The 21,645-nt window shown below is 44.3% G+C and overlaps 1 protein-coding gene across 1 annotated transcript in view; it reads right to left on the bottom strand.

Moving 5' to 3' along the window:
- Nucleotides 1-21,645, bottom strand: part of SMAD4 (SMAD family member 4) — a 322,079-nt gene that overhangs the window by 90,911 nt on the left and 209,523 nt on the right. Inside the window, exon 8 of the mRNA XM_085629829.1 lies at nt 10,030-10,080. Coding sequence (XP_085485955.1) covers nt 10,030-10,080 — 51 coding nt within the window. The remainder of the gene's footprint in view (nt 1-10,029; nt 10,081-21,645) is intronic.

Genomic DNA, 21,645 nt, shown 5'->3' with positions numbered 1-21,645 from the left:
CTTGTACTGGCGGTCGCCAGGACAGGCTCCGGGATGCATTATTTCTGCTTATCGTGCTGCCAAGGAGAAGGGCCACATGCGATTACCCTTAACCAGCAGGCCCTGTCAATGGCCCTGATTATCAAGCGTGCAAATGTGAAAGCGTCTGGACTGTACCACTGTGCTGTGGGGGACACAGTGACTGTCACCAGCAGGAAGCCAGCACACAAACTATCAGGCAGCTTCTAGCCGCTGTCCCTGCTGGGCTCAGAGCCGGTCTCTGGCGCCACCTCGTGGCTCACTTCATGTTTCTGCAAACACAAGGAGATGATGGACGGAGCACTGAAACTTTTCAGACACGCACCCCGAGTCACAGATCTGGGTTGAATCCATCATCATTCTTTAGCTCACTTCGCCACCTCAGTTCAGACTCAGCTATATGCAAATCAGTCTTGACCCTGTGCCTCATGGGAACAGTCCAGCCCGAACTGCCTGCGTGAGTGGATTTTATTAGGGCGACTTCATTGCCATGCCAGGCAGTTCCTTTCTGCGGGCTACTGTTTACTGCAAGTATTTTTTGCAGTTTCGAGAGCGCAGACTCGGCGCAGTGGCATTAAAGGAGCTTTACGTAGGCAGCACATTAGGGTATACAAGGTCACATGGGGAGAGAATGTTGCTAGAGCCACCGACTATGGAGCTGGAGAAGCGGGTTCGAGTCTCGGCGTCTGCTCTGCATCTTGTGGTTCTGGGAAAATCACTCAATCTCGCAGTGCCTACAAAAAAAAAAGCATTTCCAATGCAATAAGTCTCAAACATGCGAGAGATTGAGCTATTGGCATTGCAAATGACAATGTCTTATATTTATGTGTTTTGAAAACCTGCAAGCTGTGCGTAGACACACAATTTGTACTTATAGTCGTTGCTTACAAGAAGCAAGGCTGGCAGTAATTGCACCCCTTTTACTGCCAGCCTTGCTTCTCGTAAGCAAGGACTATAATGTACAAAGTGCGTGATTACGCTCCGCTTTCAAGTTTTCAAAACACAAAGAAAAGGTACGGTCATTAACAATGCCAATAGCTCACATGCTTGCAAATGCGAGACCTATTTGCATTGCAAATGCTTGTTTTGTACTTGCACGGCTGGCAAATTCTTCCTGCCTGTTCTCATGCTTGTTTGTTGTCATTATTTTTGTTATGGGGGGGGGGGGAGGGGGGGCGGGACATAAATAACGGGGGAGTGGAGGTTGGAAAACAGTAATTTAATTAGAACACTAGCAGCGGACGGACACTAGGGGAGAAGCAACAGATCCCAGATTCCGAGGGCAGACTGACATGATGCTTAGATGATGCTTAGGTGGTGCGCTGATGCAAAATCGTGGTGGTGAGTGATGTTTGGTGCTCAGGTGGTGCCACTTTATGGTGTGAATTGGAGGTACGTTGTGGATTGTGGCCAATGGCCAATTCCAAGACACTAAGGGTCTTCCACTCTATAGACATCTCATCTCCTGCCATTGCACCACTCTGTTCTAGATACACTAGAAGACCTTCTATTAAATATTCAAGAAGGCCCTTATATATGCCAAGTAATCCAACAGGAAATGAAAACCTAAACTGCTAGAATTAGAAACTGGAAAATACAATGCCATAGTTTCAGGTGAACCGCCTGAGCAAAATAACGTGTGAAATCGGAAGTCCCTTGCAAATCCCAAATCCCTCAGAACAAGTGTTGCCTTGCAGGACATAAGTAGGCCCTAGGGTTGGGGGACACACACCATTATGGCCAGACTGAGGGTCACCTACAACTAATATTCGCCATTCATTTTTAAGGCTGTTCTCGCCATCCAACATCTGAACAATCCAAGTGAGGGAAGAACTTCAGGCCCACAATTCACCCAATGCGGAGTCAATAAAATAAACAAGTATGTCTAAGGGTAGTAGGTAGACATTAACAATATGCGTTAGTGTCATGCCTCAGCAGCACTGAAGGTTGCTGTGTCACAGAACAGTAAGGTGGAGTAGATAAATGACATACTTTATCTGGTAGGACCCATAACGCAATGTCAAAGGGTGCAGGTGAGTTCGCCCAACACCTCTGCATCGGTCTTCCATTTGGGGTCATCTAAAATAGATGCAATCCTACGTGAACCCCACAGAGGGTAGAAATGTTTGCAATAGGTCCCAAGCGTTCTCAGTTTTTGACATTCACTTGAGTAGTTCCAGGTAGGTCGGCATAGGGCTGGAAATCTTTCAAATGGCCAAAGTTTGTCTTTAAGGCAACAGCGATTACCATCTCTACTTGTCCGAATTGCATGATCTAGGAAACTTCACAAGAGGGAGGTGAGCAGAAGTTAGAGGGACTATGAAATCTCCCAGGCATCGTCACGTTACCTTGTGGAAAAGTTCACACGAAGGAGGAGGTGCCCTTTGCACACAGGGCAACAGAAGCCATCCGGGAGCTACGGGTTACTTTCAGGGGTTTTCAAGCATTTCTAGGAAGTTAGATGTGGACTGCCAGGTATGGTATCGGGAGAGGTTATCTTCTGTCTGCTAATCCCTCCAACTGATGACGCAAGCATCTGCTTTCAAAAACAGAATTCTATTTTTCGTGACATGAAGGACTGGGCTTGTTTCTGCCTTTACGGTGCTATCACCCATATGAAGGTTTACACAGGAGTGGTCCATCCATATGAGAGTACTGGGCAGTCTCCTACGACACAAGCTAACTGGGTCGCCACAAAAAAAAAAAAAAATATATATATATATATATATATATATATATATACATACACACACACACACACACACACACACACACACACACACACACACACACATATATAAAAAATATCTGTTCCTGCTCTATGCATTATTTGCATATTTCTTGGACTTTGGAAATATATATATATATATATATATATATATATATATATATATATCTCATCCAAAGTCTTGTTCACAAGCAGGAGTGCACACAATGACAGGCAGACTCTCACTTTCAGAAGAGCCTTTTATTCTGCAGAAAAGCGGCAAACATGCAAATTCCTAAAATCCTCCCTACGCGTTTCGGAGCCGTTGCTCCTTGCTCACGGGAAACTTGCAGTCAGTAGATACGAAGGCACGTGTCAATTACCCTTTATATTACCCTCCAATGGGTTTCCTGATCCTTGGGTTTCTGGGACACGTAGTCCTTTCGTCACAATATGACCCTGTATGGGTTCTGCTGTCCGCAATATTACAGGCATGACTCCCACTGGAGCCTAGCATGTAAATGGCGCCTTTCAATCCACGCATTCCTGTCATCCTGCATCTCGGTTCCGATGTCAAAACCACAGTCCACAGTCCATAGTGGTGGTGCTACCCCCTCGACCAGAACGGGCCGAAATATATCATCCAAAGTCTTGTTCACAAGCAGGAGTGCACACAATGACAGGCAGACTCTCACTTTCAGAAGAGCCTTTTATTCTGCAGAAAAGCGGCAAACATGCAAATTCCTAAAATCCTCCCTACGCGTTTCGGAGCCGTTGCTCCTTGCTCACGGGAAACTTGCAGTCAGTAGATACGAAGGCACGTGTCAATTACCCTTTATATTACCCTCCAATGGGTTTCCTGATCCTTGGGTTTCTGGGACACGTAGTCCTTTCGTCACAATATGACCCTGTATGGGTTCTGCTGTCCGCAATATTACAGGCATGACTCCCACTGGAGCCTAGCATGTAAATGGCGCCTTTCAATCCACGCATTCCTGTCATCCTGCATCTCGGTTCCGATATCAAAACCACAGTCCACAGTCCATAGTGGTGGTGCTACCCCCTCGACCAGAACGGGCCGAAATATATCATCCAAAGTCTTGTTCACAAGCAGGAGTGCACACAATGACAGGCAGACTCTCACTTTCAGAAGAGCCTTTTATTCTGCAGAAAAGCGGCAAACATGCAAATTCCTAAAATCCTCCCTACGCGTTTCGGAGCCGTTGCTCCTTGCTCACGGGAAACTTGCAGTCAGTAGATACGAAGGCATGTGTCAATTACCCTTTATATTACCCTCCAATGGGTTTCCTGATCCTTGGGTTTCTGGGACACGTAGTCCTTTCGTCACAATATGACCCTGTATGGGTTCTGCTGTCCGCAATATTACAGGCATGACTCCCACTGGAGCCTAGCATGTAAATGGCGCCTTTCAATCCACGCGGGTAATTGACACGTGCCTTCGTATCTACTGACTGCAAGTTTCCCGTGAGCAAGGAGCAACGGCTCCGAAACGCGTAGGGAGGATTTTAGGAATTTGCATGTTTGCCGCTTTTCTGCAGAATAAAAGGCTCTTCTGAAAGTGAGAGTCTGCCTGTCATTGTGTGCACTCCTGCTTGTGAACAAGACTTTGGATGATATATATATATATATATATATATATATATATATACACATTCCACTTTCAGAAATTATAAGACACACAAAAACTGGGGCATGTACTGCATGGTGTGCCTACGGCAACAGTAGCTGGCAGCGAGTCTAACACTACCCCTGCAACTACAACAGAGAAACTGTCACCTTCGATTTCGGCCCGTTGCACGCACCGTTTAGAAATAGCTGTATTTTAATGAACCCTGTATGCTAATAGAGAAGAGCTCGGCAAGGTGAGCGTACTCGGTTTGAAAGGAGAGTGCTACCATTGGAGATAGGGTTCATTAACATGCTCCCATGTGTTGGGTACACAGAAAGGCAGTGAGTGGAGCAGCCACAGTGAAGACTGCCAAACGGCATCTAGACTCCAATCCACTCATCTCCAAAATGTGGGCTTCTGAGCAAAGAGCCAATCTCCCAGCACCCCACTTCTCCCAGCTGCAAAAGAAAAACACACATAGGAGCACCCAGACATTATTTACCTCCTGCCAAGCCACCCTCTACATGTACCATTTACAATGGCAAAAGTTGGCTCTTTCTTTCGAACTTTAGGACTGCCAAGTTGTGCTACACTGAAGAACACAAGTGCAAAGTCAGGGCATCCCAAATGTGCCAATTACACATCAGAAAATAAAACAAACTGTGCGTAACCAGAACAGAGTCTGGATAAAAGGGATTTCGTGTTATCTGGGGACTTCGTGTTCTGCTCACAGAGCGCCCAGCTCCTGGGACGGAACTACATCTTCGCTGTGTTCTGCTAACAGAGCACCCAGCTCCTGGGACGGAACTGTATCTTCGCTGCAGTCTCCCAAGGATAGGACACGCGTTTCCCGACACCCATAACAAGAGCTCCAGCACACACCCGCTCACACGGGACAAAAGTAACTCCCTGGACACACGCATGGACGAAAGCATGCAGAGCACAGGACAGGTCATCTTTGAGAGAGACAATGGACGGCCAAGCACGGCGGCCTTCTAGCATCTATGGGTACTTGGTGGTTCAACAGGTACTGACTGGTATATACCGGTCAGTGTTGTCGAAGTGTGAAGATTAGCCAGCCCTGAATACTGACCAGGTGATCCCCATTGTGACAGCTGATGTAAGTAAGCAAGAGTGAGGAGGGACACGCCCGCCCTCCCTAGCTTGAGGAATGCATACACTTACACACGTAGACAAGAAGGGCACAACAAAGTGGGAACAACTAGATGTGAAACAAGAAGTGTGCACACAGGGCCTGTGCACTGTCCGGCCAGCCCGACTGGCATCTGTTTAGAATTAACGCGAGTGCCAGACGCGGGCGCGATAATTGGAAATAGATGGCGCTGTGTGGCAGGCTGCGCGTAACCGCAAGCTGTAGGCCGTGGGCGGCTACAATTCCAGGCAAAGGTGGGACATGCCCCGCCTTTGCCCAATTGCATGCTGCCTTTCTTAGAAAGACACCCTCAAAGGCAAATAGGCTGTCAGCAACAAAAACAAAAAAAACACACGCACGAGTGTGGGGTCAGACTCGGAAGTCCTTACTAAAGCCTCGCTGAGCAGCGCATGCGCGCTGGCTCAGGCAAGACCTAAAAAACTAGACCACACAGCATTCAGGCATTGATGCCGGACCTTCATGAAACCGGAGTGGAGGGAGCTGAGGGGGAGGAACTTGGTGTTCCGGTGCATTCCACAAATAGTAAACGCATTGGCTGGAGCAATGTGAGGGGGCGGCAACCACCAGGCTCCTTCTGCCACTTACTCTTGTAGACAAGCCCTCACATGCTCTTCAGGTGAATGCACACAGCTTGGGTTTGAAAACGTGTGCTGTCCTGCCCAAGCACATTTTCTAGCTTACTCTATGATTTACACTTGACAGTCATACAAGGCTAAAGCACTTCTCACAGCCTCTCAACCCAAGCTATGTAGTGACTGGCAGTGGCGGCAGCATAAATAATCCCAGGCCTTTAAATATTTTCATCTGTGTGGGGAACTCTCATTCGGACAATCCAATCCACAAAACTGGTATCCACTGCTTTTACTGAGTCGGGTGCAGACAGAGTCTGTTTCAAGAGTTGATCTGTGAATAGTAGGCTGCATTTGGGACGCGTGTGCACGGCACAGAATAGCGGTCTCCTCTCACTCGAGCCTGTGATAACCATTTTAGGCATCCTCCTTTCACTGTTACCAGAAACCTGCTTAGCATATGAGTGTAGATCTCCTCTCAGCCCTAGGAGAAAATAATCTATTCCCCAATCCTCAGTTGTGCTCATCTCCTCTTCAGAAACAGCAGAAGCGAGCTCAACATGGGGCCAATACACATAACATCTAGATCAGTAGAAGGAACAATTATCTGTAATCCAACTTGTTCGTCATGGTTTTTTTTCCTCATTGTGCATCCCTGGAAACTTTTTTTCGCTTCAGAAAGCACCTCTTCAGTGGAGGGCAGGATGTGAGCTTTTTGAGAAAGTGTCAGGACTGCTTTCAACATGCGTTGCTATTGTTCATCTAGTACTCTATTCGGTGGATGACAGGGGGTGGATAAAGGTGGACCGTCTGAGTCAGGACTGCTCTTGCATTGTCCAGTTCAAAAAAGTAACTAGCTAATAAACAATGCATCCCTTTCTCATCCCTAACTATAACCAAGGCAGGCCTAATCCTACCCTTCAACTACAGCATCAACTAAGCCAGGGCTTAAAATTCTGAGCATAAGCATTGTTGCTTGTGTAATATAAATGAAACAAGACTCAAATATTAACAGATCACACCTTGCTCATAGTCTTCCATGTAAACAAAATGTATGAAAAGGTTCTGGCAATATGGTCAGGACAATGCAGACAGATTGGTTGATGGAGGGAATATAAGAGTGGAATCACCACATTCAGGGCTATTCTAATGCAAACAACCCTGTAAATTGTTTACTTTTAAAATTGGTAATGAATATGCTAATTGGTTAGGGATGTGTAATGAAATATGAATCAGTGGAGTAAGGCCTCATTCTTTTATTAATTTTGTTTCCTATTCCTAATAATCACAGTAATAACATTTACTCTCAGCATTTGTAGAATAGTTAGTAATAAATATTATTCTGTAATGGAATACCAATATGTATGTGTGTGGATTTGTAATGATTTTGGGGTGCAGGGCGGTGGTCACCTCTTGACCTGTTGATCTGAGATTCTCAGACAGGTATGTCGGACTACTAAAACTCTTCTTCACATGAGCACAACTCAGTGGGAGGAGTGACAGACTCTGTCCAGTCGTCCTTTTCTCTGAAAAGCTTGCTGTTTCCTTTTCGTGATATAGGATTTCTACCTGTTGCGACTTCAATAATTTCCGATAACATGACAATCTCCACTGGATCAAAGTTATAGTCCTCAGTGTTTGCATCAAAAATGGCTTGCCGAGGGTTACTACTAGATCTTTTGTTTGGCATTCTCTCTTACCTGGTTTCTCACTTGTAAAGGGGGTCTAATAGACACGATTCCTCTTGTGGCCGTCACTAATCCACCTTGGCCTGCTGCCCTTACTATGAGCTTAGGGAACATGATCTTAGGGAACAGCAACTGCTATTTTATTCAGGTTTGAGTGGTGATGCTACTGCCCCTTCAGCCCATGCCAGCAAATAGTACAGGAAAAGCAAGTACTACAGCAAAATATATATAGGGTTATGTAATCATTCAAAATCATTTACTTTCTTTCCTTTTATCCTGCCATGGCAATTTAATTCATCCACAGATTTCATGTTAGATCCCATCTTTCCTTCCTTGATGCTTGACGTTCATTCGATATGGGACTATAGTCAGACAAAATATCTGAATCACAGCATCTTTCATGCTGGCATGTTTCAGATGCTCACTGTCACTAAACTTCAGGACAGCTTAATTTCAATTTAAAGCAAGGTGACTCAATAAGCAACCGTCTGCTCAGAAAAGCTCAAATACTAAGCCGTAGAAGCAAACACCAGGGTCTCCAGTCCTGGTAATACATATGCACCACCTGTGGTGTAGAATGATACCATCACAGTAGGGGAATTACAACTAGCAGTGGCATGCCTACTGCTTGCAATGATGATATAGATTGGATACCCATGCCCTTCTCCCTTAGGGCCCCTTCTACCTTCTTCTTGTCCCTTACTAGCCTCTCTTTCTGAGCTTGAATGAGATTCTGAAGCTCAAACGTTATAGATTTCACCTCCTATATTTAATGAGTTGAACAGAATTGGCCATGCAAAACCTAGGAAACACAGGGGATGGAGAAAAGCCAGTTTAAAGTCTGAAGGAGGTTTAGGGTGTGCTATCCGTGAACCATGTACAGCACCATTTGGAGAACAGAACTTAGAGGCTAGAATGGTAGCGGGCAACTGATCTTTGTTTTTGCATTGGGATTAGAGTCGCTTGGCTTAACAAATCACCTTGAATTCGCTTTCCCTCAGGCTAGACCTTTCAGTGCATATTCTTGCCACACTGTACCATTCTAATTGAACAAAATTGTCAGATTGAACTTTACGAATGAATATCTACTGTATTCTGAGGTACTGAATCTAGTGATCTCAACTTTACCACTAGTTTGAGGCACTGTGTTGCCGGAAACTTAACACCCATCTTTACTGCAATATGTTGGTGTATGTTAGTTTTAACTGTTCTATTTTACATATATATTACGTAAGTTCTAAAGTAAATCACTGAGTGGACGTTAATGTTATTTGGTACTATTTAATGTGTACCAAATTTGAGTTTCTGATCTTATCACCTCCTAGTGCAGTGGTCTTCAAACCTTTTAATGCTGCACACCCCTTCCCCCTCCCTCCCAACCCTCCCCCCCCACGCAAAAACAAATTCATCAGGCCTCCCTCAAAATCTTTCACAATTATTCTATTAAATTGGCAATGTTTAAATATGTCCAGACTTATTTAAACATTGCAGTTAAGTTCTATTACTGTTTTAAAAATGTAATCAAATACATGATTGCCAAACATACTATTCTGGTCAGGCAGGCCTAACTAACATGTAAAAGTATCCACAGTGTGAATATTAGAAATTGGGGTGGGGCTTTGCAAGAATATTTGGAGTCCCTTCCCTTTTTACACCTTCTCCCAGCCAGGATATAAATGACAAAAGATGTTAGTGATGGCTCATTATAGAGCGGTTTACTGCCGCTCATTTTTTTCCCTTGAAAACAAAGGACACTTATCAGCATAATGCTCCTTTTGGTCCCCTTGTTTGAAGGCCCCTGTCCTAGGGTATGCCTTGACTGCTGGTCCTTGAACCACGGAGGTACGAAAAGTAACTTGGTCATCCAACTGCAGGCCAAGGACACTAGGGGTAAACTACAGTACCCAGATTAATAAGTGGCGATTGTCCTAGAAGTACGATAAAAACACTCAGCAGAGCAGTAAACCTAAAAGAAAAAATACTTGAAAAAATACTTATTTGTGACTATTGAGGTAGCTGAGAAAATAATTTTGGTCATGACATATTAAGCAGTACAGACTTGTTTATGCATCACTCAACACGAGTGTCTTAAACAGGAGTGTTTTTACTATCCCCTTGGGATAAAAGATTTGTAGTTTGGCATCATGGATTGATGGATTGGATAATTTAATCACCATTAACTATTTAGCTACTACCATTCTTCTCAGGTATTTTGACACAGAAGACTGCCCAAGCACACTTACCTGGATGATTAGATATAGGAGTCTGGAATGCAAGTTCATTGTGAACAGGCCCTGCAAAAGAGAAATAGTGCATTAAAATAGACAGTCTCGTCTATGTAGTCACACAATCGTAATGGCACAGTACTAAATACAAAAGTCTGGAAAAAACGAGTTAAAGGCAAAAGCAAAGAAAAACATATTAGGTGGGTCAGTTATGACAGGCACATTTGATATACTTACTTCTGAAGGTGCAGAGATGTAGAGCTTCAAATTCTTATATTTAGTAAGAGCTGGTATTTTCCTTCTCTCTCAAAAAGTTGAAAGTCCAAATTGACATTTTAAATGCTATTCGATTAATGTTTTCCCATGCTGCTTTCTACAAACTACCTGGGACCTAGAGACAAGAAAAGTGTAACAGATCCTGGAGAGGAAACACTAGGTCCCGAATAAAACAAGGTTTAAGGCAAATCATTCTATCCATTTTTTTTAAATGAGACATTAATATCGAGCTTGGGTGGAATTTATTTAATTTCCTTTGCAGAAATTATGCACAATTATTATTTGTACGCAAAATGCAGTATTTTTTTTTATCCTCATTCACCACCAACCTCACTTCAATTTACACCCAAGATGTCTATACCCACACTCAGCTAACTGAGGGACGTAGGCAATTGAAAGTGGAGACCCGCCTACGGGTACCGGACCTACTTGGGCGTTAATGAAGAACCAACTGAGATAACTCTTCTGCCAAGCTCCAAGAGCTAGATGGTACTCGTCGCAACACTGCCAGGGGAAAACTGGAAGTAGCCGACTTATCCCGAAGAGTATTAAGGCGGCATAATCATAGGACTCAGTCAATTCTGAGCCCCATCTGAGTTGTAAGAGGTTCCAAAATGCTTTCTTCTTATTGCCTGATCTAGCAAGATCTAACTTGGAGACCGCCAGAACTGAGGTCTGCCAATCTAGAAAGGATGGAGGAGTTGATTCTGTTCATCTTATGCAGATCTGCCTCCTGGCTAGGAGGATAGCATAGAAAAGCAGCGATCCAGCAGAGCCGGTAAGTTTATCTGTAGAACCAAATATAATTAAAGGTAAGTCGATGTTGATAGAACATCCCAAGGTGCTTGCTAAGAATTTCCAACACTATCCCAAAAGGAGGCAAGGGCAGGGCATTCTTTGAACATGTGGATGTCGGAGGCCGAGGCCTGCCCAAATTTCTTGCAACTCACCGGTGGGCCTTTAGTAATTTAAGACTGTTTGTGTGGAGAAAAATAGGCCCTGTGGATAGCAAAGAGGTGGTTCCTTTTTAACCAGGCCGGTTTTCCTACTTCATTTAAGATCTTGCAAGAATTCTGCCATAAAAAAAATCGCAGTCCTGTGTAGGTAAGGAGCCTCCCCACAATTCCTCAGCGAGATTGAATTTGCCATCCACAGCTTCGAGCGTGGCCCGGTACCAAAAAGAAACTTCTTTCTTCCCGGGGGGCTTAGTCACAAGCTGGCGTTCTAGGAAGCTGCCACAACCCACTGGGTCATTACGATTTAGTTGTGAGTGTGATTGGGCCCAGCTTTCCAGCTGAAGGTATTTAAATCTCGAGAGGCCTGCTTCAACCTTGTCCTCAAGTTGTTCCCATGAAACAAAGGTACCCCCAGGGAGCAGGTCCCCCCAGACCGCCAACCCAGCTTCTCTAAGGTATTGCCAGCCTGTCCCTCAAACACTCTGGAGCACCCGGGGAGTCCCAGAGGGGAGCCAAACTGGAGAAGTAACCAAGCGCAGCCGAGCCCCTCAATTTGGCCCAAGTTTTGGGAACGATCTTATCACACAACACTCTGTAGATCTCAGCTGGGAGCCCATTGGGGCCCACTGCTTTCCCGTTCTTACAGCGTGGAATGGCTTCCCTGACCTCAGCATGAGTGAAAGCCTGGTCTAAGTATTGTTGCTGATCAGACTTCAGGGAGAGAAGGGGATCCCTCCCAACCAACTATGGGTACTAAGGATATCCACCCTTTTATCTTCACAATAGATGTCCCGAAAGTAGGTCTGGAAAGCATTACTAATTTCCCCATCTGAAGAGAAAGTATCATTACCACTGATAATTTTCTTAATGTGATTCCTCGCCCGGTCTGATTTGGTCTTCCACGCGAGGAGCTTGCCTGCCCCTACACCATACTCGAAGTGGGCAATTTTGCTTGCCTCCCATCTTCGAGTAAGCCTGGAGTGCAAGATGTTCTCTAACTGACCCTTCAAACCATGCAACTTAACCTGACATTCTTGCTGAGTTTCAGGGGAAGCTTGGCAGGTTAGATCAGCCTCAGCAACCTTCAGCTTTTCTTCAATGGATGAGATCTCTTCTTTATATCTTTAGTTTCTATAGCAAGACCTGCTGGTGATTTGGCCTCGCAGAAAAGCTTTTAGGATTATTGGTTCCGGGAAGTCCAACAAATGGGAGAAAATAGTCTTAAAACAGGAGGGATCATCTTGGTTGGGTCCATAATAGCTGGCCAAGGTAAACAAAGTCCCCATTATAATAACTTTAACAACAGCCCATCTGCCACCTGGGTCAACTAGCTGCAGTAAAATGTGCGCCTTAGCCGATTTCTTAAATAGAATCAGAACCCCTCTGATATTTGCCGACTGACCAGTACAAACGTACGAACCGACCCAACTTTTATTTTTAAAGAGAGAAACTGTCAAGGTTTTCCATAAATTAGCAGCTTCCACAGAGAAGGAATGAGCCATCTTCCCTTTAGAAATTTAGGGACTGCAACTTTCTTGCCAGAGGCTGATGTCAAATGCCTGGTTGGCCTGTACCAATGAAAGGTGGACTCGATTGCCAATGCTCCCTTATCAAGAAGTGCCAGATGCACTATATTAAATGCCTTGAAGATCAGGTTCTTTCTAATGGGTAGCCAGTGAAGATTTCAAAGACCTACTTTCACGGAAAGATGTTTCAGGATGTTCAGGATGAGTCACGCAGCCGCATTTTGCACCGCCTGAAGTTTGTTCAGCAAGTAGTTATTGATATTCAGAAACAGGTCATCACAATAGTCTAGACGAGAGGTGATCAACGTGTTAACCACTGCTTTACAAAGTTCCTCATGGATAAAAGGAAAGACCTTCTTGAGAACATGAATAATAAAAAAGAAGCTGCTGGTGCCGCGACTTACCTTTAGATTGAAATTGAGAGAAGTATACAATAATACACCCCAATTTTTTAACAAAATCCACAGGGGAGTGGAGAGGCCCACATGACTCAAGCCACCAAAGCTCTGATCAGACAGAATGTTTGGCACCAAACACCATCACTTCAGTCTTGTCAGTATTTAGCTTAAAGAAGTTCTCCTTCATCCAGCGGCTCACCCCCGTCATACAGCGTTTAAAACTTTCAGTTGGTTCAGAGGGATCATCAGTGAAGGGCACAATGATTTGAGTATCCTCGTCGTATGACAGAACCTGGAAACCAAAAGGTCTCACCAGGACTGCTAAAATCCCGACATACAACAAAGAGTGTGGTTAAGAGTGGAGCCCTACAGTACTCCACAAGGAAGTCGAACGCCTTAGCCCTGAACCAACCGCAGCTAACAATCTAACGTCTCTCAAACAAAGGAGTGAAACAATTCCAACGCCAAATGGGGTACACATCAGGAAACTGATGGCCTAATTAAGACCCTCACTGTGGCATTGGTCCAGCATACACAAGAATGGCCGATAAGTAACCTTTAACTGCGCCCACAGCAAGTCCTTGCTGGATTAAAGGCAGCAAAACGAGCAGAACATTCAATAACTTTGCCTGCAATGAGTCTGTACAGTGAAAATTTCAACAGGCCACAAACATGTCCTAGTGTCCAGCGTGAACAAATCTCGTAAATAGACACCTGCCTATTGAAATGACATTAACAGGAGGGAAGCCGAAAGTAGATAATTGACGCAGCTTAATTTCCAGTTTGTCCACCCTGGCGTTTAATAATCCCAACAGGTGTTACAGGACCAGGGACATTCCCGTCCGACTCAGGACCCCACTTCGCCCTACTTGTTACAGTACCACATGGTGGGGGTGTTGTCTGTGAGCACCTGGAGCTGCCTTCCTGGACAATAGACCTTCAATGCCAAGCGAATGGCCTTCAACTCCAAAGGTCTGATGTAAAGGCTGGACTCCACCGAGACCAGAGTCCTCTAACCTCCACCTCTCCCAGATGATATCCACATTCCAACAGTAACTCATGAATCAGCACTGTAAACACGGGGGAGGGGGGCATGGAGAGGAATCTGCCGCCAGTCCAATTGCAATCAAGCAGGAAACACTGCAGGATCTTTGCAGTGTACTCCGAAATGAGGATGGAATTCAACAGGCTCCCTAGGTGTCGAGCCACTGTGACTTCAGATCCCACTACAAAGCCCGCATGGGCTACCTGGTGTAGCCCACTTGAAGAATGTAGGGGGTCAAGAGGCCAAGAAGTCTCTCAGTCACTGCCACTAAGACCTAGGACAGAGGAAGAAACATCAGCATCATAGCCCGAATGTCTTGAACTTGTTGATTTAGAGGGAAGATCCGAAATTGTACCATATCGAGCTGGCCCAGATGTATGGAAGCCTTTGTGAAGGAGTAACGTGTGACTTTGGCATGTTGATCGAGAACTCCAAAGATGTTAGGAGGTTCACCATCTTAAGGAGGTGGTCTATGACGGACTGTAGTGAGCCCTCATACAACAGATAGTAGATGAGGTAGGGGAAGACTAGTATCCCTACCACAGAAGATGTGCAGCAACCACCGCCATCACATTCGTGAACATCTAAGGGGCACTTTTAAGGCCGAAGGGGAGCATGGAGAACTAATAATGCTCCTGGACCTCCTTGAACCAGAGGTAATGCCAGTAGGACTGCAGGATGGGAATGTGAAAACAGGTGCCGTGCAAAGTGGTTTGGTGGTAATAGGGGAAGAACACTAAGCAGTGTGCTGGACGTTGCTGGTTGGATCCCCGATCTTGGCAGAATGGCCAGGGGAAGGGTGGGCGATACCATTGCACACATGCAGAGAGACCTAGGAAGCACGCTGTGTCCTACTTTCTTTGAAGTACTTCAAAGCGCAGTATACCTTATATCCAAGGAGACAGGTGCAATCAAATGGCATGTCAATTAGTGACACCTGAACGTCTCCCGAGAAGCCCATGGATCCCATCCCTGGGTGATACCAACGCACAATGCTGGTACTAACTGCCCTCCCCATGCCGACAGTGGTGTCCAGTCCTGAACAGATGATGTACTTCACTGCGTCCTGACGTTCTTGAATGGTATGAGCTGAATTGGCCCTGAACTCCTCTCGAACTGCTGGTAAAATGTCACAGACAGTCCCATAATGCACTGCAGTTGCGCCCCAACATGTAACTGGCCTGGACAAATCTAAGGGCAAGGCTGGCCAAGGAAAACGTAATTTTTACAAATGCCTCAATCCTCTTTGACTCCCTATCTGGCGGGGACAAAGAAAAGGATTTAGGATTGACACTGCTATTGGAGACTTGAACAGGCTCAGTAGTAGAGTGCTGAATAAAGAAGCCAGGGTGATCAGCAACCACTTTATGGCTACGTGTCACTTGCCGTGAACAAGGTTTTGGTCAAGTGCTCAAGACGGTGTCAATGCGTGCCCCATTAAAAAGTACAAGAGGTTCCGTAGATGATTGTCCAGGTTTTAGGACCTCTGTAAGTACAATAGTCTTCACCTCAATTGAATGCAGTTATAAATCTAGGACTTTGGTTGCCCATCGAACCAAGGCGACGGTCACTAACTGTTTAGTAGAAGAACCAGTTGGCATCAGCTCTGTGCATGGGGACATGCCTAGCCCAGTTGCCTTTTCTAGGTCCCAATAGAATGTATACTCACTGTATTGGGGGGGACAAACCTTCTCTACCATCACGCTCATCACCAAATGCAGCTTGGCCCTGATCAGAATCCAACTCAAAGAGTTGCTGAAATACTGTATGGCGGTCTCTAGGTAAAGGCATTGTCTTGTATGAATCAAAGAAACCAAAAGAAATAGAGACTAGGTGAAGCAGAAACTTAACTCGTGCAGCTGCGTTTGAGGTTGGGACGGACTTGGTTTGGAGTCGGACAAAACGAATGGCTCGTTTGCATTGGTGCCAGAGTTGATGTGGCTGGAACTGGCAAGGATGTGGTGTAGGGGTGGAACTGACTCCGTAGTCAGAGCTGGACCCACAGTGGGTTCAAGAAAGCATAGTCAGCGACAAGGTTGGATACGCCTGCAGTAACCCAGCTGGAGGCCTCCATGAAACTTAAGGCGGTGAAGATAAGATACATGGCCTCTTTAAACACCTCAATTTGTTGCAACGCCATCAACTGACTCAGGAAGCCAGTGTAAACTGGAATAAGCTGCAGAATCGGTTCCTCTCAGGATGTGGAATTCCTATAGCCCGACGCCCGGGACATATTGTTTAGGGTCAAGGGCAACAAGTTTTCATGTGTATTTTGTCCTTGTGACAAGTAGGCCCAACCCCCTACAGCACAAACCCTTTTGTGCCAGTTTACAGTACCACATTATGGATCAGGGAAAGGCATTGCCTGCCGTTAAGCTAATTTGTGTTAATGTGTTAATGCTGTTCAAACTTGTATTTATGGTTCATTAATGCAAAGCCTTTATTGTTAGGGTAAGCACTCTAAGTAAATGTTGTAAGCTCAGACTGCACTACTAACAGTGGTTCCAGTATAAAAACGTGTACACAAGTTTTCAATGTTTAGCAATATGAGGCTATGTATACTGCTCCCGGAATGCTCTCTGGTTAGATGCAAATATTTGCAGAACCTTGAAGCAAGATTGATGATTCTTTGCTTTCAAAATAAAATGTTCACAAATGAATGTAAAAACATTTAGCTAAACTACTGTAAAATTTCAGTTACCATTTCTTTGCAACATCATGTGGTAAAATGTGTTGATGTATGCTAGTATTTTCCAAAGATACTCATAATGGAAAATCAGTGCAACCACTTTTAACCTCTTCGCTGCGGCGCAAATTCCGCCGCAGCGCTCCCGCGGTGCTGACATTCCGATCCCGGGCGTGGTCATGACGTCTCCCAGCCGTCGTCCGCACACGCCCATCGTGACTCATGACGGCCGGGAGACGTCATGAGCACGGAAGAGGATAATAAGATTACGGAAAACAAAAACAAACAAGCATTGGTAAAGCCAGCAGGTCTGATATTGTTGGTCAGCCTTTTGGTTTTATTGGTGTGGACCTGCCAGGCCCTCACCATTATAACAAACGTTGGCAAAAGCAAAAACTGTTTTGGTCTCAAAAAGAACACATTGCCAGTGTTCCTGGCACTGAACAAAACAACTGTGTCGATATTCTCCTTGTGAAAGAACAGAATGCCGTCACTCAAAGTAAAGCTAGCCGATAGACAGAGAGAGACAGACAGATTTTTAATAAACACAAAACGGTCATGGTTAACGCCAGATCTAATTATTAAATAAAGTCTCAAAAGTGTGCCCGTGTCCTTGCATTAAGAGCAGATATAAGACTTGTGCGAATTCACAAGACTTTACACAAGTAGGCCAAGAAATAGTACTCTTAAAAAGATTTGTGAACTGCATTGCAGCATGAGCAAATATCCAGGTGCAAGTTCACTTTCCCTCCAACCCATTTTTTTTTCCAAACCCTGGAAGATGTTTTATGGCTGCCATTGTCCGGAGTAAATTTTCAACCTTTCTCAGTATGGGAAAATATTAGAGAAGAGTTGGTGAAAACCCTTAAAACATGCAAGTTAGTAGGTTTGCACAGACTCAAAGGGGCATTCCAACCCCTGGAACTGTTGCCTACCATTACCTTCAGCCACAGTATGTAGCTCTGCGGAAACGTGTCAACATAAGGGGACTGCAAGTATTCAAACCCTACTATGGAAGGAGCCCTGGCATAATCGGAGGCCTATTTTACAGCTCTTATATATATATAATGAGATTGCTGCCATAATTTGTCGCCGCACTACATGACACCAAAAGGACAAGTGGATCTTGTTACAGGACAAGTAAATTTAGGAAGCACCCTGCCCCATGGACAAGTAGATATTTTATTAAATTCCACACCCCTGCTCTGCAAGGGATCAGAAATGAGCTTGCATGGCACCTTGACGTCCTCATGACTTTTAAGAAGTAGAGTTGCAAGCATGTGCAAGGTCTGCTTGGACTTCTTGTGTTTTTTCTGAGATTTGGACTTTTCCAAAGACTTGGAGTGTAACAAGACCCTGTCACGGGACTGGCCCTAACAGCAGAAACGAGACAGATTCCTCGACTTCGAGCGGGAGTGGTAGTTTCATGATTTACCAAGATGTTCATCTACATGCAGTCCGCTTCGTGGTCCCAGATTGCGTTTGGATTCATCAGGGTACACTCCCTGCATGACTAGGATATGGGGTCAAACCCTGGATATTAGAGGCACACCTTGTAGCAATTCATCAGACACCTGTCTGTGACAATCCCTAAAAGGTGGTTTTAGGCGCTGACATTTTTGTTGCACAATGGAAAATTTGTGAGATGAAAAGAACCTGTCAACTTACGAGGAAAAGAATGAGCTACCTACGGATTCGCATCAGAAGGCACAGTAAGAAAGTAATTGACATCAGCACACAGGGGTGGTGCCTAAAGTGGCATCAGCATGCTTTCAGTTGCAAAAACGGAGTTGAGGTGGAGCAACACAACATCAGCTGCTGGCACGCAAGAACAAAGCAGAGAAAAAAAAGACACTGGATCCAGTCTGGGGCCTAGTGGTATTCATGCGGAGGATCTGCGTTTACAAGTATCTGTCAGAATAAAAGGTATGAATAAAACCTAATATCTTTTTGGTTAGTTCAGGTCTCTTGTTTAGATGAATGACTTTCCATGAACTGATGAATCAATGTTGGGGCTGGCAAGAATAGAGTGCAAAAATAGAAACATAGGTAATGGCAACTACTATTTATCTAAATATGGCACGATTAAGTGGTACATATAGTATGCAGTCAAAATTGCAAGAAGTGCCAAGCGAGTGATTGTGTTTTTAATTTGTACAGGGTGCGCTACAAAACCAAAGCCATTTTGAACGTTAAAAGGAATGAATAGAAGATATAACACAATGAAGGTAAACTGCAAATACAAAAAATATTTTTGCACGGTACAAAATAGAGGACACATTTTCTTCTTCACAACAGATATCCACACAAGGGATGACTGAATTTCGAAAGTTCAGGAACAATGTTTGGGTGAAGTATAATGCTTTTCTTTATCTGTCTTCTAAACAACACCCTTAATGGAAGTAATGATATCTGAAAGAATCCAGGAAATGCTGCAGGCATACTTACGACCAACAGATCGAAAAAGCATTTACCAAAGGCCTAGATGCATACAAGAAGCATCTTGCTTTTTAATTTGTCGATGAGAAAGGAATAACCTGTTTCTGTTAGAAACTATTGGGAACAATTGTACGTAACTGACACTTTTGGCAATCTCTCGGCCTGAGACCCTTTTCAAGACAATGAAAGCGGTCCACCATCAGTTACCATCTACTTAGATTATGGATGAGTTGATTAACCCCCTCCTTCAGTAAAAGGTACACCGCTGTTGTTTCAAAGATTGTTGTTGCTGAGGCAGCTTGCTCAATACAGGTGATGGGCATCTGCCACACTAATGTACACAGCTGCTCTGCACCCAACTAATCCCAGGCATGAACATTCAATCAAGTCTTTCTGATTGATAGACATCCAAGTCTGGGGTGGGCTTATCTGCAAATATCATGTCATGTTATATGTTATGTTAATAGGACTTGCTATGGTGCAGGTTCACCAGTGCTTTCTTGGCACTTTAAGACTAACGGAGTAAAGGGAAACCCAAGAAAATCATACTGGCACATGTAAACCTGTCTAAACAGCCAGGTTTTAAGAGCTTTCCTGAAGGTTAGGTAGCTATTTTCACGCCTCAAATAGTCTGGTAAGGAGTTCCATGAAGCCTTGATTAAGAAACTACAACCTCAAAATACGTTCCTTCTTATAATCTGAAACCAAGAGAAGGTTCAAACTGAAAGATCTTAATCTGCGCAAATAAGTATATTTAGTAATGCTCTTTACCAAATTGTGCAGGGTCCAAACCTTGAAGAGCCTTGAATATTGTGCGGCAAACTTTAAAATGAAGCCTTTGCTTAACAAGAAAACATAGTAATTGTTTTAGGGTAGTAGTTACATGAGGTTGCCTGTGGAACTAAATCTGAGGCAGGCTTTTTCATTTTGGATAAACTGGAGCCTAGGGATTGCGTTTTTTGGAAGAGCTAAATAAATAGAGTTGGTGTAGTCTGAGATATACCTGGAGCGATGATTATTATTTTTGTGGCTTCTGTCAGAAGAATAGTGGAAATTCTCCTGATCAGTTTCAATGTACAAATGTATTTAGATACAATTGCGCCATTCTGAGATGTCATTATTAGTTAATTATTTAACAACAGCAATCCAACATTACCCCCAGACTCTTAAAAGGAGTCTTAGGATGTGGCGGGTCACCCATCACCACTGTGCAGTAAAAGCTATTCCAGAGCTCAATTTTGTTATTTAAAATCATAATCTCGGTTTTGTCGGCATTGGGGCTGGTTATTTCCAATCCAACACCAAAAAAGAAATCTCATGATGTTTCGAAATTCTAGCTGTGAAGCTAAAGTGTTATCTACACAGATAAGAAGCTGGTAATCATTCCTATAGTTGTACACTCTACAACCCCTAAACACAAGTTCGTTAATTAGGGGTCAAGCATACACATTGAATAAATGGGGGACAAGGGAAAATCCTCGAGGAACTCCATATGTAATCAGGGCATATGTAGCAACAAATGGACCCAGCATCACTGCCAGAGAGCGATCTTAAGGGAAGGATTTCATCCAGTTCAAGGCAATATCCTTAAGCGCTGTTGCCTCCGAAAAGTCAACAACAATCTTATGGTCGACAGTATCAAAGGCAGTGCATAGATCCAATAATACAAATAGAGGTATCTGACCAATATCCCCAACAAGCTCACAATCATCTATTGCAGCCATTATTACGAATTCAGTGCCATGGCCAGTGAGAGCCCTGTCTAGCTGTAGCATCAGATAATCGGACTTATGCTACTGCATCAAATAATCAGACTTTTGTAAATTATCACAAGTTATTGGGCCACATGTGCCTCCAGCAGTTTTTCTGTGTAAGAAACAGAAAAATAGGGTAACAGTTTTATTAACATCTTTGAATAGTCCCATTTTTTTCCAACAGTAATTACCCTGGCAATTTTCAAAGTTTGGGGGCTGGAGACTTGAAGGATAGCTTTGTTAAAAGTTTTCTATGTTCTTACTACGCAGGTATGAGATGGGAACACAGCTATGCTTTGTGAAACTACATTTGCAGTTAGTGTGGGTAATGCAGGGACCCTAGACCTTGCTACTGCATCCATCAGAGGCTTTTCTGTGTGCTGGATTAACTGAACCTCATCAAGTGCCTCTTAGCTACATATGAGGAGCTGTACAGAGTCACATGGAGCCAGAAATGGAGATGAGCGGGAATTCAGAGAGAGTTGCTTGATGGATAGAGCACGCTCTACTGTGCCTTGGGCTGCGAGTGTGGCCTATTGTTGAGGAACGCTTCT

Source organism: Triturus cristatus, chromosome 2_1, assembly GCF_964204655.1.
Source record: "Triturus cristatus chromosome 2_1, aTriCri1.1, whole genome shotgun sequence".
In the NCBI taxonomy this organism is placed as follows: Eukaryota; Metazoa; Chordata; class Amphibia; order Caudata; family Salamandridae; genus Triturus; species Triturus cristatus.
The sequence above is the reverse complement of the archived record's forward strand: the minus strand, read 5'-3'. Positions and strand labels throughout refer to the sequence as shown.